Source organism: Gracilinanus agilis, chromosome 3 (genome assembly GCF_016433145.1).
Source record: "Gracilinanus agilis isolate LMUSP501 chromosome 3, AgileGrace, whole genome shotgun sequence".
NCBI classification, from domain to species: domain Eukaryota; kingdom Metazoa; phylum Chordata; class Mammalia; order Didelphimorphia; family Didelphidae; genus Gracilinanus; species Gracilinanus agilis.
Window position 1 is genome coordinate 407391486 of NC_058132.1, and position 12170 is coordinate 407403655.

The following is a 12170-nucleotide window of genomic DNA, read 5'->3' on the forward strand; positions in this document are numbered from 1 at the left end:
TCACTTCGAGAAAAAAAAACATAATTTTGCGATATTTATAGTTTAAATAACAAAAATGTATAATTATAATATATAACTGTATTTAATAAACCAAAATAGGTAAATTAACATAGGTAGAATTGTCATCTATAGTGCACAGAGTGTCTACACTACACTACAGCAAATTTTTTATCCTTGGCATGTGGCCCCTGTATGCAGCCGCATGCAGTCACATGTCATAAAAAATAGCTACATGTGTCAGTGCTGACACACATGTCATAGGTTTTCCATCACTGGGTTAAACCATCTGGGCAAGCTAAACCAGGTTGAGGGTAGCTGACAAGTCTTAACCTGTTGGTGAGTTAGGGGGACATTTACCCCAAGTATGTTAAGACTTTCCCCAGTGGAATGAGTGTATGAGAACAGTTTGTTTCAACAGCCATGAAGGTGGCTGAAGCCCATTCAAGAGCCCAGGTCATCTACTACATCCTGGGCCATCACCAGTTATGCTGACTTGTCTTTCCACGAGACTTTAATGACTGGAAGAGAGAATGAAGTTGATGACTTTGTGTAACTCTACATCACAAATCCGATTCATGCTCAAATTAAGATAATCATAGTCTTCTTCAAATACTAAGTATGAACAACAACATTCTCTTATGAAAAGAAGTTTCCCTAAACTATATATATAAACCTATAGAACTATTCTGGTGTGTGCTCTTTCTTGGGCTTTCAAGTGGTTTTCCTTTTCAAATGAAAGCAGAAAAGCCTCTTCTTTCTCTAGCCAGATATTATCAGCAAGATTCTTCTTTCTCCAATTAATTAGCAGAAGCAAAACTTTTCCTCCAATCAACTCAACTCCAAGCAGCATGTGCAAAGCTCATCGTCCAATCAGTTCACTAGGAGTACAATGAAGAATTTCTTGCAATGGCAATGTTACCCTAGGCAATCCTGTCAGTTAGTTCTCTCAACTCTCACTACAGCTGTTCTTTTATGAGCTATCCACTCAGCTGGCTCAGCTGATCTTGACTCTTGCTTGAATTCAAGCATCAAGTCCAGTTCTGAGCTCTCTGCTCATTAAGACCTGGTTCATCTCAGCTCTTTTTCAAACAGCAGGAAGAAAACTTGGGTCCTTTTTCTCTACTCTGCTCCTAAAATTTTTTGGCTTCTTTCTTTTCTGCTTCTCTGGGTGCTAACTGATTCCTGATTTAAAGCATGGTGTCCTTGTGTGAAATGTTTCCTTCTCCTTTTGGGCAAAAATAAAATTTATATTTTTGTCAGACCCCCAACAAGTACAGTATACAGTTGTCCTGTACTCTCAAAAGTTTTAATTATCAAGATTTCCAAGTATTGATGTTAAAATACTCATTTACATTGTTATGTAAATTACCTGTTAGGAAATAGAATCCATCTTCTAATCTTTGCCTTTAATAGTGCTTTTCTCTGAGAGCTATTTTTTTAGATCCTTTCAGAATCTTCTATTTCTCTCCAAGTACATTGTATGAGGAATGGATTTCTCTTAAGTCCCCTTAGATTTTACTGTATTTGTGCCCCTTTCAAAAACTAAAATTGTCCTAATCTGAGAAAGAACCTTCTTTCGATTATGCTCACTCTTTAGAATTTGGAAAATACTACATACAAATTATCTCAACGGATTCTCACAAAGCCAATAAATTTCTGAGGTAGGATTAGGACTCAGTTTTTGTGACCCCAAGTCTAGCATTTTATCCAGTCTCTAAGGATACTTTTTTTTTTTAAACCTTTAACTTCTGTGTATTAGTTCCTTGATGGAAGATTGGTAAGGATAGGCAATGGGGGTCAAGTGACTTGCCCAGGGTCACACAGCTGGGAAGTGTCTGAGGCTAGATTTGAACCTAGGACCTCCTGTCTCTAGGCCTGGCTCTCACTCCACTGAGCTACCCAGCTGCCCCCTATCTAAGGATACTTTTAAAAAGTATTTCTTAAGTTCTTATTATGTGCCAGGCACTATACTAAGTGTTAGAGATACAAAGTGTAGCAATTAAAATTATTTTGAGAGACTGGTTGGTTTTTGTTTAAGAATGGGAATTTGTTGATTATGCTAGCATTATATCCAATAAATTGATAGGTCAGTAGCTCCCTGAGAGACCAAAGACCCCAAAGCTCCTCCAGACAGATCTATAAATAGTTTTAGGAGCTCATTAATCAGCTCCTCCCTTGAACATCCCTAGACATCTCTTAAATGGCAAATAGGCAGTTAAGAGGAAGTCCATCAAACCCAGTCCCTCCCCACATCAAAGAAGATGAAGGTCTTGTAGGCCTGAAGAGAATCCTTATCTGTGAACCAGATTTTGCTAAAAGGAAAGTGTTCTTTGGAATTCCTAAAGACAAAGAAAATGTAAAAAGCAATAGATTAGAGGGAGCTCCTCCAATCTAGGACCTGGCCCAAGAATTGATTGAGGTTTCTCTACATATAAATTAACATAGACTATTAAAAATAAATTTTCACAAAAGAAAGGCAAAAACAGTATTTATTTTGCAGCTAATATATGGCAAGGGCACCATTTCAGAAATTTTTACTGAAGATCCATATCTAAAACATAAGTGAGGCCCAATATCCATGGGATTATGTTCCAAGACATAGCAGAAACTGGATATAAGCGAACACCTGCTGATCTCATATATTTGTGCTCTCCCTCCCTACTCCTGCCCTGCCTCTCAGATTGGTGATCCATCCCTATTACTCCTTTGCTCCTCTCCACCAAAAAATAAACAACATTTTAAAAAAAGTGAAATTGAATGGGAGGGGCAGTAAAAGTTAAAACAGAAGAGATCTGCTATGGGGTAGACAGGAAGAACTTCAGTGCTGCAGAAACTGGATAAGGGATAAACCCTACTGTAGTTCAAATGTTCCTTGAGACAGACAACTATGGATTAAACACACACATTCATTTTCACATCATATGAGAAAATTACATCCTTTGGAATTTCTCAGCTCTATAGGACTCTTCATTTAAGGGCAGACCTTATGGCACCATTAAATGTGAGCCCATAAAAATAGATGCTTTTGTTTTTCTTGTATCAACCACTCCCTTATTTGGTGGCACTCTTGAGCATAAGGCAACAAAGATCCATCATTGTTGAAAGGGCAAGCTTCCAGCTCATTCTGCAATCAAATTACAAGTGCTTCCATAGTATAGATGGACTTTTCCTAGTTTTTCCTCTCCATGCTAAATATTCCTGCAAAGTTCAAAAATATCCTAGTAGAGGGGATATTCAAGTAAATTTGTTATTATTTTAAAAATGAAAATGTGGTGCTTTTAGGTAAATTTCTTTATGCATTTCTGAAGTGTTTGGCTTACTAACTTGACTGAGCATAATAGACAATTTATAATGCAGCAAATTGTACCTATTTGATAATTGAATAAAGATGGCAGTAGACAGAGTACTTCAAAATGAATAAAGGCTAAAATAAGTTCCTCTCTTATAGGTTAGCCACATTATTTTGGGTTTTTATTGTATGTTGTTTTTATTCTGTTGTCTAAGTCCATATGAACTGTATTATATTATGACATAATTTTAAAATATATGCTTGAGCCTATGCATTCTGTTATTTCTTTCCTTTTAAGTCCTTTGAAGACTTGTATGTTATTTTTATTAAGTATATTATGTTTTAGACTTAAAAGTTTAATGCTTATTGCAATAATTAGCTCTGTTCCCAAGAAATTATCCTTTCTTTGTTAATATGATTATATGAGCATTTTTACGAATGCTCCCTAAAGGCAGGCAGGTGGCACAGTAGAAAGAGTTAGGTCTGAAGTCAGGAAAATATGAGTTCAAATCCAGCCTCAGATATTTATTATCTGTGTGAGCAATGTCTACCCATCTCAGTTTCTTTCAATGTAAAATAACAGATAACAGATAACAGAGCCCTACCTCACAGGGCTATTGTGAGGATTAAATAAGATTAAATGCACTTAGCACCATGCATGACACATAGAAATAACTCAGTAAATGCTTGCTCCCTTTCCTTCCTTTTTAAATTATAAGATATTTAAAAGAAAAGTGAGTGACTCCTTAAAGTTAGAGAAATTTCCCAAGAAATTTCCATTTTCATGTCCCTTTAGCTTTCAATAAGCCTTTCCATATCTGTATTCAATATAAAAATCAAATAAATTTCTCAAGTTTAACCATACATATGGAATAAAATAAATTAAATTTTCCAAAAATGTATTTGATTTGAAACATTTTTAGTATCATAAAGTTGTTAAATGTTTTCCAAAACCCAGTGAAATAAATTAATGAGACTCTTGATTCTGTTTCTTACCAGTTGACATTTCATTTATTTATTTATTTGTTTGTTTGTTCATTTATCTACGTATCTATCTATTTATTTTTAAAGACCTTACCTTCCATCTTGGAGTCAGTACTGTGTATTGGCTCCAAGGAAGAAGAGTAGTAAGGGCCAGGCAATGGTCAAGTGACTTGCCCAGGGTCACACAGTTGGGAAGTGTCTGAGGCCAGATTTGAACCTAGGACATCCTATCTCTAGGCCTGGCTATCAATCCACTGAGCCACCCAGTTGCCCCCTTTATTTTATTTTTGAAAGAGATACCTGAACATTTTCCTTGGTTTTCTCTCTTTTTTTTTTTAAATTTTTTTTTTAACCCTTAACTTCTGTGTATTGACTTATAGGTGGAAGAGTGGTAAGGGTAGGCAAGGGGGGTCAAGTGACTTGCCCAGGGTCACACAGCTGGGAAGTGTCTGAGGCTGGATTTGAGCCTAGGACCTCCCGTCTCTAGGTCTGGCTCTCAATCCACTGAGCTACCCAGCTGCCCCCTTGGTTTTCTCTTGCTTTGGTTTGAGAACAGACCTGAAGATATTCGTTCACAAAGATAAGTTGTTGCAAATGGAATTAAAGCCTTATGAGCATGTTTAATAAGAATGGTATATGCTTTTCCTAGGAAACATTTAACAATTTTGTAACTTCATTAATTAGAAATCAATTGTTTCCGATTATCATGAATGTCAATTAGCTTGTCATTTTTTTCTGGTTCAATATGAAAAGAACTTTATATCTAAAGCTGATTATTTGATTTTGAGTCAATAGAAATTATTCCTTCAACTGTTCTTTTCAATTTTCACATGTGCTATAAAGCTTCTTCCATTTTCCTCTTCTTTCCCACTTCTTCACTGTTGTCTCTCCAATCCATTGGTTTTGTTTTGTTTTGTTTTGTTTTTTGCTAGTACTTTTTCTTTTAGACTATTTCAATAGGATAATATAGCTCTTTACCATGTCCCCTTGACAAACTTATTGTACTATATGAAGGTACACATACTTCAGTTTGGGAATCATTTATTTAGAAAGCTTAAGAAACAAAAAGGGTTTTAGACTGTTAACATGTAAAGGTACCTATTAGTTGCAAGTGAAACATGAAATAATTTTTCTAGACTTTTGTCTAGGAACCTGGATTTTAAATTTATTCTGTGGTGTTTGATATCATGTTCAGAATCATACTTTAAAATTTTGCTAATAACTTCCTTGTAAAGACTATCTTTTAGGCCTGCTCTTTCTCTTCCATGAACCAACTTAAATGACTTATATGCAAATATTGTAATAATCACCTTTTCCAATTTGGTGAAAACATAATGGGGAGGGCACCATTTAAAGGGTCTTTATCAACAACAACAACAACAACAACAACAACAACAACAACAACAACAACAAAAACCCAACCTGAGGAAAGAGATTTTAACTATTCTCTATTATTCTTGCATTAAATAGTATTTTGTGGTCTGAGTCATTATGTGGTGATGTCTTAAACCTCCTTTTTGTCCTACTGATATCTTTTTGTGGATTTGAAAGACTACCTTGAGAGCCTGTTCACTCAGCTTGTTTTTCTTAGTTCTTTTGTAATTAGGTTGAATATTTTCTATTTTGCAAATGGCTAGAAAGAGGAAGAACATTATAATGGACTGAAGCACTGCCTATTACCATTGTGTATTTGCTGACTGTATGCCCTTGGATAGGTCTGTTTTTCCCTCTCTCTAAGTTTCAAATGCCTTACATAAAAATAGGACTACAAATTCACCCTACCACCAAGGGAGAGGGAATAGGAACAAATGAATTCTCCAGGACCTTGCTAGCTCTCAGATCAGTGATTCAAAGAACATTTTTACTTGAAGATATAGACAAAAGCTTGACTTTTAGTGGGTATTTTTTGGGAGAGGCTTGAAAGAAGGTGAAAAGGAGGGCCCAAAAAATGGTTACCTACTGTAATTGCTCAGCAATTACTCTATTGAACTTGTGACACTGATATTTTCTTTCCCTGATGTCTTCACAGCAGCCACAAACTTCCTGAGATCTCTACTAGAACCAGATCCTGCAAAGAGACCAAATATTCAACAAGCTCTGGCAAATCGTTGGCTTAACGAGAATTGTCCTGGGAAAACTCCATGTAATATCACATATCCAAACAGGTACTTCAATTAATACCTATCTCTAATGAGACAGAGTATATATGTGAGACCACTTTACAACATGATATAAAATTCACTTCAGCTGAATAAACATTTATTAAAAGTACCTACTATATTCTAGGAACTATTAAGTGCTAAGCATACAAATAAGAAAAAGACAATGATCCTTGCTTTCAAGGAGTTTGCAGTCTGATGGTGGAAGGCAACACACAAAGAGGAGCTGAAAAGTGAGGAGGACCTAGCTCAGGGGCATGTTGTTTCATGGAATCAAAGCCAAGCTAGGCAACTAGTAGAAAATGGATTTACCAGGAAAGTTTTGAGATAAGAAACAATTATGTGATAATGAGTGAAGGGGGGTGGGAGGAGAATCTTCCACTTTTACTTGTTTCACAAGAAATGAGTATTTTATTTTTCTATCACACTTTAGAATAAGGACTATTAGGAAGTTCTATTACATAGCCAAAGGATTGTTGGGAATTTCACTAAAGTAGTACTTTTGAGTGTGGAGTAGTAAATATTCCTCATAATAATATTATTGTTGTTTAGTCATGTCCAACTCTTCATGAATTCTTTGTTTTTTGGGGTTTTTTTTGGCAAAGATATTGATGTGATTTGCCATTTTCTTCTCTAGTTTATTTTATATGTGAAGAAACTGAGTCAAACAGTACTTTACCTAGGGTCACATAGCTAGTAAGTATCTGATGCTAGATTTGAACTCAGGAAAAGGAGTTTTCCTGCCTCCAGACTTGGCCCTTTATCTACTGTGCCATCTAGCTGCCCTTCCTCATAAGTACTTTCAATCAAAGTTCAGCTCAGTTGTGCCCTCTTGTATGAGACCTTTTTTGATACTCTCAGCTACCAGTGTTTTCATCCTCTAAATTGCATCATTTATTTTATTTGTACTTATATGTATGCTTATTGGGTTCCCTTAATAGTACCCAAGGTCCATAAAAGCAAGGACTATTCCATATTTGTCTTTGCATCTCAGAAATTTAGAATTGAAAATCACCTTAGAAAAAACCACCAAGACCAAACACCTCAGTTGAAGAAACCAAGACTCAGAAATATCAAGTGACTTTCTCAGGGTCACACAGGTTGGAGTCTAAGGTAGAATTTGAACCGAATTTAGACTTTTTAACTGTCCAGCATTCCATCTACTATACCACCTATCTGCCATCTTGATTATTGATTATATGGATCAGAGTCCTTTCTAGTGTAAAGTGGAGTCCAGTCCTTTGGAGGGGAGGGAGCTATACTGCTGGTGAATGGACAGTGTCTTGGGGAAATAGCCAGTAGGGCTCTTGCTGCTATAAAAAAATGACTAAGACTTACTTACAATCAGCCCTAAACTCCTTATGTTTTCAACAGATATACAAACTCCTTTTAGTCTGCTGCCCACTTTGTGACCTTTCTTATTCTAGGCTGCTCCTGATCTTTATTTTAACCTGCTCTTAGCAATACAAAAGTGTTTGGGTGGGTGGGCAGGTAGGATGAGGGAAGCAGTGGTATTATTTATTCCCAGAGAGAGATAAGAGACATTACTATCTCTGCCTCTTTAAAAGGGAAGAATCTTTAATTCAATCTTATAAGTATTAAAGACTTACTAGTCCTTCAGTGTAATATATGAATTCATCTTCCCCTGGGAAAAATACTGAGGGTAAAGTGAGTGCAAATCTACATTCTTTTTCTTCTCAGCTGACTCAGATTTTTGCTTTTCCTACGTAAACAGCAAATAAATATAGCCAACATTACTCTAAAGCTGAGATCAAAGCAGTTACCAAGATAGTTCTGCCAAGACTAGAACTCATCTCAAATCCTTCCATGCCTGACATGACAACAGACTGGGCAATTGACCAAGATTAGATAATTGAGATGGAAATGTTGCTTAAATAGAAAAATATGAGCAGGGAGATGTAGAGGGAACTGGGAATGGGGGGAAATGGATATGGAGTAAAAAAGATGTGTGTACACTCCATATCGAAGATATATAGAGAATTAGGAGAGTAGCCTTTTGAAGTTCTTAAAATGAGAGGGGACAAAATGGGTATTGGCAAGGGCTAGAACGTTCTTTATTGTAGAGAAAAGGTTCCATTGGGAAATAGCAAATAGACAGTGATTATTCAGATCTATGCTGATATGGTGCAAAAAACTTTATGTGTAATATTGGTAATATTTAGTGTTTCAGGTAAATATACAATGGCTCTATTTATTCATTGCTCAAAGTTATAGCGTATGATAAGTAATTTAAACAATGATAAAAAGATTAAAGAAGGCATCTTGAAATAGATTTGTGTATTGCTTTCTGATTCAGGTCCTAGTCAGATACCCCAAAAATGAAACTGAAACAGATTCTGAAAGCAAACTAAAGGCCCTATGGCTCATTACACTTTGCTAATAATGTACAGCACATAGGTATGTTTTCTGTTAAAGGAAGAGAAAATTAGTGGAAATAGGAATGGGTCATTAAGCTAATGTAATCACTGTCTAAATGAGGCTAATCAATCTACTAAATGTGACATCTGTTAAGTAAATAGGACTGAAATTAAGAAGCAGTTCTCTCCTTGTGTTGGCCTGATTTCCATTTTTAAAAAAATTATGATTTGGCATCTAGTTCTGTTACTTTTTTTAAAAAAAATTATGATTTGGCATCTAGTTCTGTTACTGTTTGTAGGTAAACTCTCCCAAACCAAGAATAAGCTCCAGATACTTTATGCTATTACTTCAGATTTTGCTTTGAGGTTTAATCAAGCATCACTGGCAAACATCTTAACTAGTTGGGTAGTTTAAAGAGTAGATAAAGAGTAGACTAAGAATTTATATATTAAAGAAAACAGCAGTGCTGGGCTTTTTTGTAACAAAGGGCCTGTTACTTAGTGCATACTAAAGATAAGAATTTTAAGATACATTTAAAACAATACTCCTAGTTAATATGGTAACATGAAATATCAGAGGGGCTTTCACATATACTCCAGAAAATATCTAAAAAGATTGACAGATCAAATAACAATCAAGAAACTACAGAGAGTAATGGTCTTAAGCTCCTTCACCCCAGACCTGAAAAAAAGCAGTTAGAAATCTGAAGGCATTGAGAGAGGTACTAGTAGAGAAGCTGTCATGAATTGAGATATGATTACAATTTAATCCCAAGATATTTTTTTTAATTTTAACTTTTATTTAGAATATTTTCCCATACTTACATGTTTCGTGTTCTTTCCCTCTCCCCCAAAACCTCCCCCCTAACCTCCCACACAATTCCACTATATTTTACATGTATCATTAAAACCTAATTCCATATTATTGATACTTGGACTAGAGTTATCATTTAGTGTCTACATCCCCAATAATATCCCCATCAGCCCATGTGTTCAAGCAGTTGTTTTTCTTCTGTTTTCTCCTCCCACAGTTCTTCCTCTGAATGTGGCTAGTTTTCTTTCTCATAAGTCCCTCAGCCTTGCTCTGGATTCTTGCATTGCTGTTAGTAGAGAAGTCCATTATGTTCGATTGTGCCACAGTATATCAGTCTCTGTGTACAATGTTCTCCAGATTCTGCTCCTTTCACTCTGCATCAATTCCTGGAGGTCTTTCCAGTTCACATGGAATTCTTCCAGTTCATTAGTCCTTTGAGCACAATAGTATTCCATCTCCAACAGATACCACAATTTGTTCGGCCATTCCCCAATCGAAGGACATTCCCTCATTTTCCAGTTTTTTGCCATCACAAAGAGCATGTCTATAAGTATTTTTGTACAAGTCTTTTTCCTTATTATCTCTTTGATAATCCCAAGATATTAATGAGGCACTGATGCACTGTGATCTTTTTAAGATACCTTTGAGTTAAGAAAAAAACAATGTCATTGGTTGAGCAAACTGATGAGCCATTCTTCTAACTGCTTTAAACAGCTAGCCCTTTGGACAAATTTTACTAGTTGAGCTTAAGACATTAGCAAGCCATCACTGCCTGTGAAGGAGTCAATTTCTTCCCCTCCTCAGTCTCCTACTGGCCATGTAGTTTTTTTTTTTTTTTTAAACCCTTACCTTCTGTCTTGGAGTCAATACTGTGTATTGGCTCCAAGGCAGAAGAGTAGTAAGGGTAGGCAATGGGGGTCAAGTGACTTGCCCAGGGTCACACAGCTGGGAAGTGTCTGAGGTCAGATTTGAACCTAGGACCTCCCGTCTCTAGGCCTGGCTCTCAATCCACTGAGCTACCCAGCTGCCCCCTGGCCATGTAGTCTTGAAAAGAGTTTCTAGACCAGTATAAGACACTGTATACAGCTAGAGCAGAAATACATACTCGAGCAATGGATTCAAAGATAGGCACTCAAGGGAAGAAGCAGCTTCAAGGCAAACAGAGATTAAGCAACTTGTCTTGGGTCACATGACTAGTAAGTGTCCAAGGTCATATTTGTACTCAAATCTTGACTCTAGCAGTCATTTTGACATTTAGTTTGTCTATGTTCTCTCATTAAGTATACAATTTTCGATCAAAAGTGTATTGTATAAGTACAAAGGAAGTGCTATAGTATATTGTACTATATTGTATATATATCATATTATTTCATATATATAGTACTATTATGCTATATACCATATTATACATGCACACAATATTATACATATTGTATATTATACCATAGTACTTTATACATATGATATGATATAGTTTATGTCCGAGGGAGAAGGTCATTACTAACTGAAGAGATTAGGGAAGAATTTTTAGAGAAGGTAGCATTCAAATTCAATAGGCAAAGGGAAGTAGGGAGGATATTCCAGGCTTTTAATCTTAACAGTGGAAAAAGCAAATAATTTAGCATAAAAACTCTGCTGACTCAGGAACACTCCAAGTTTATAGGATCGATCATTCACTCAACAAGTATTTATCAGGTGGCTGTTATATGCTACACTACACTTGACTGTGGGGATACAAATACAACAAAGAAGTGGACAAATACAAATGTATAGGGGGGAAAAGAAAGAAAGAATAAGTGCAAAGAAACAGAAAGCACTTTGAGAGGGAGGATAATAGCAGTTGAAGGGACCAGAAGAGACTTTATGAGGAAGGCAATGCTTCAGTTATGCCTTGAAGGAAGAGAGGGATGGGGAAGGAATAAAAAGTATTTTATTGAGTGTCTACTATATGGGAGACACTATGCAAATATCATTTCATTCAGTCCTCATATTCCCTGTAAAATAGATGTTATAATCCTCATTTTATAGTAAGGAAGTTCCTGAAGTCACATTTGAACTCAAGTCTTCTTGTCTCCAAGCATAGCATTCTAGTCACCGAACACTTAGTTAGCTGCATGTACTAGTTTAAGTGGTATATGCAAACAGCTCGTAGTTATAATGAAATCTTTCATTTATAAAGTGGTCATATATATATATGCATATATATATATATAAAACATTTAAACAAAATATACTGATCTTTTTGCTTTTATTACTAATGGATTTTCTAAGGCTCCTTTGGGAAGATTTTAAAAATCACCATCTTTTTCCCCCCCTTTTTTGATATAGGATTCACCTAGAAGACTTGAGCCAAAGTGTGGTACTTCACATGACTGAAAAGCTTGGATACAAAAATAGTGATGTGATCAACACTGTCTTGTCCAACAGGGCTTGCCACATCCTTGCCATCTACTTCCTGCTGAACAAGAAACTTGAACGCTATTTGTCAGGCCTTAGAGTAAGTTTGGCATTATCAACGAATTTCTTTGCTCTTGGTGGGGGGAAAA

At 36.0% G+C, this 12170-nt stretch overlaps 1 protein-coding gene across 1 annotated transcript in view; it reads left to right on the forward strand.

Annotated features, from left to right (window-relative positions):
• HUNK (hormonally up-regulated Neu-associated kinase) overlaps window positions 1-12170 on the forward strand; it is a 130573-nt gene that overhangs the window by 94872 nt on the left and 23531 nt on the right. Inside the window, exons 6-7 of the mRNA XM_044666849.1 lie at window positions 6303-6438; window positions 11953-12121. Coding sequence (XP_044522784.1) covers window positions 6303-6438; window positions 11953-12121 — 305 coding nt within the window. The remainder of the gene's footprint in view (window positions 1-6302; window positions 6439-11952; window positions 12122-12170) is intronic.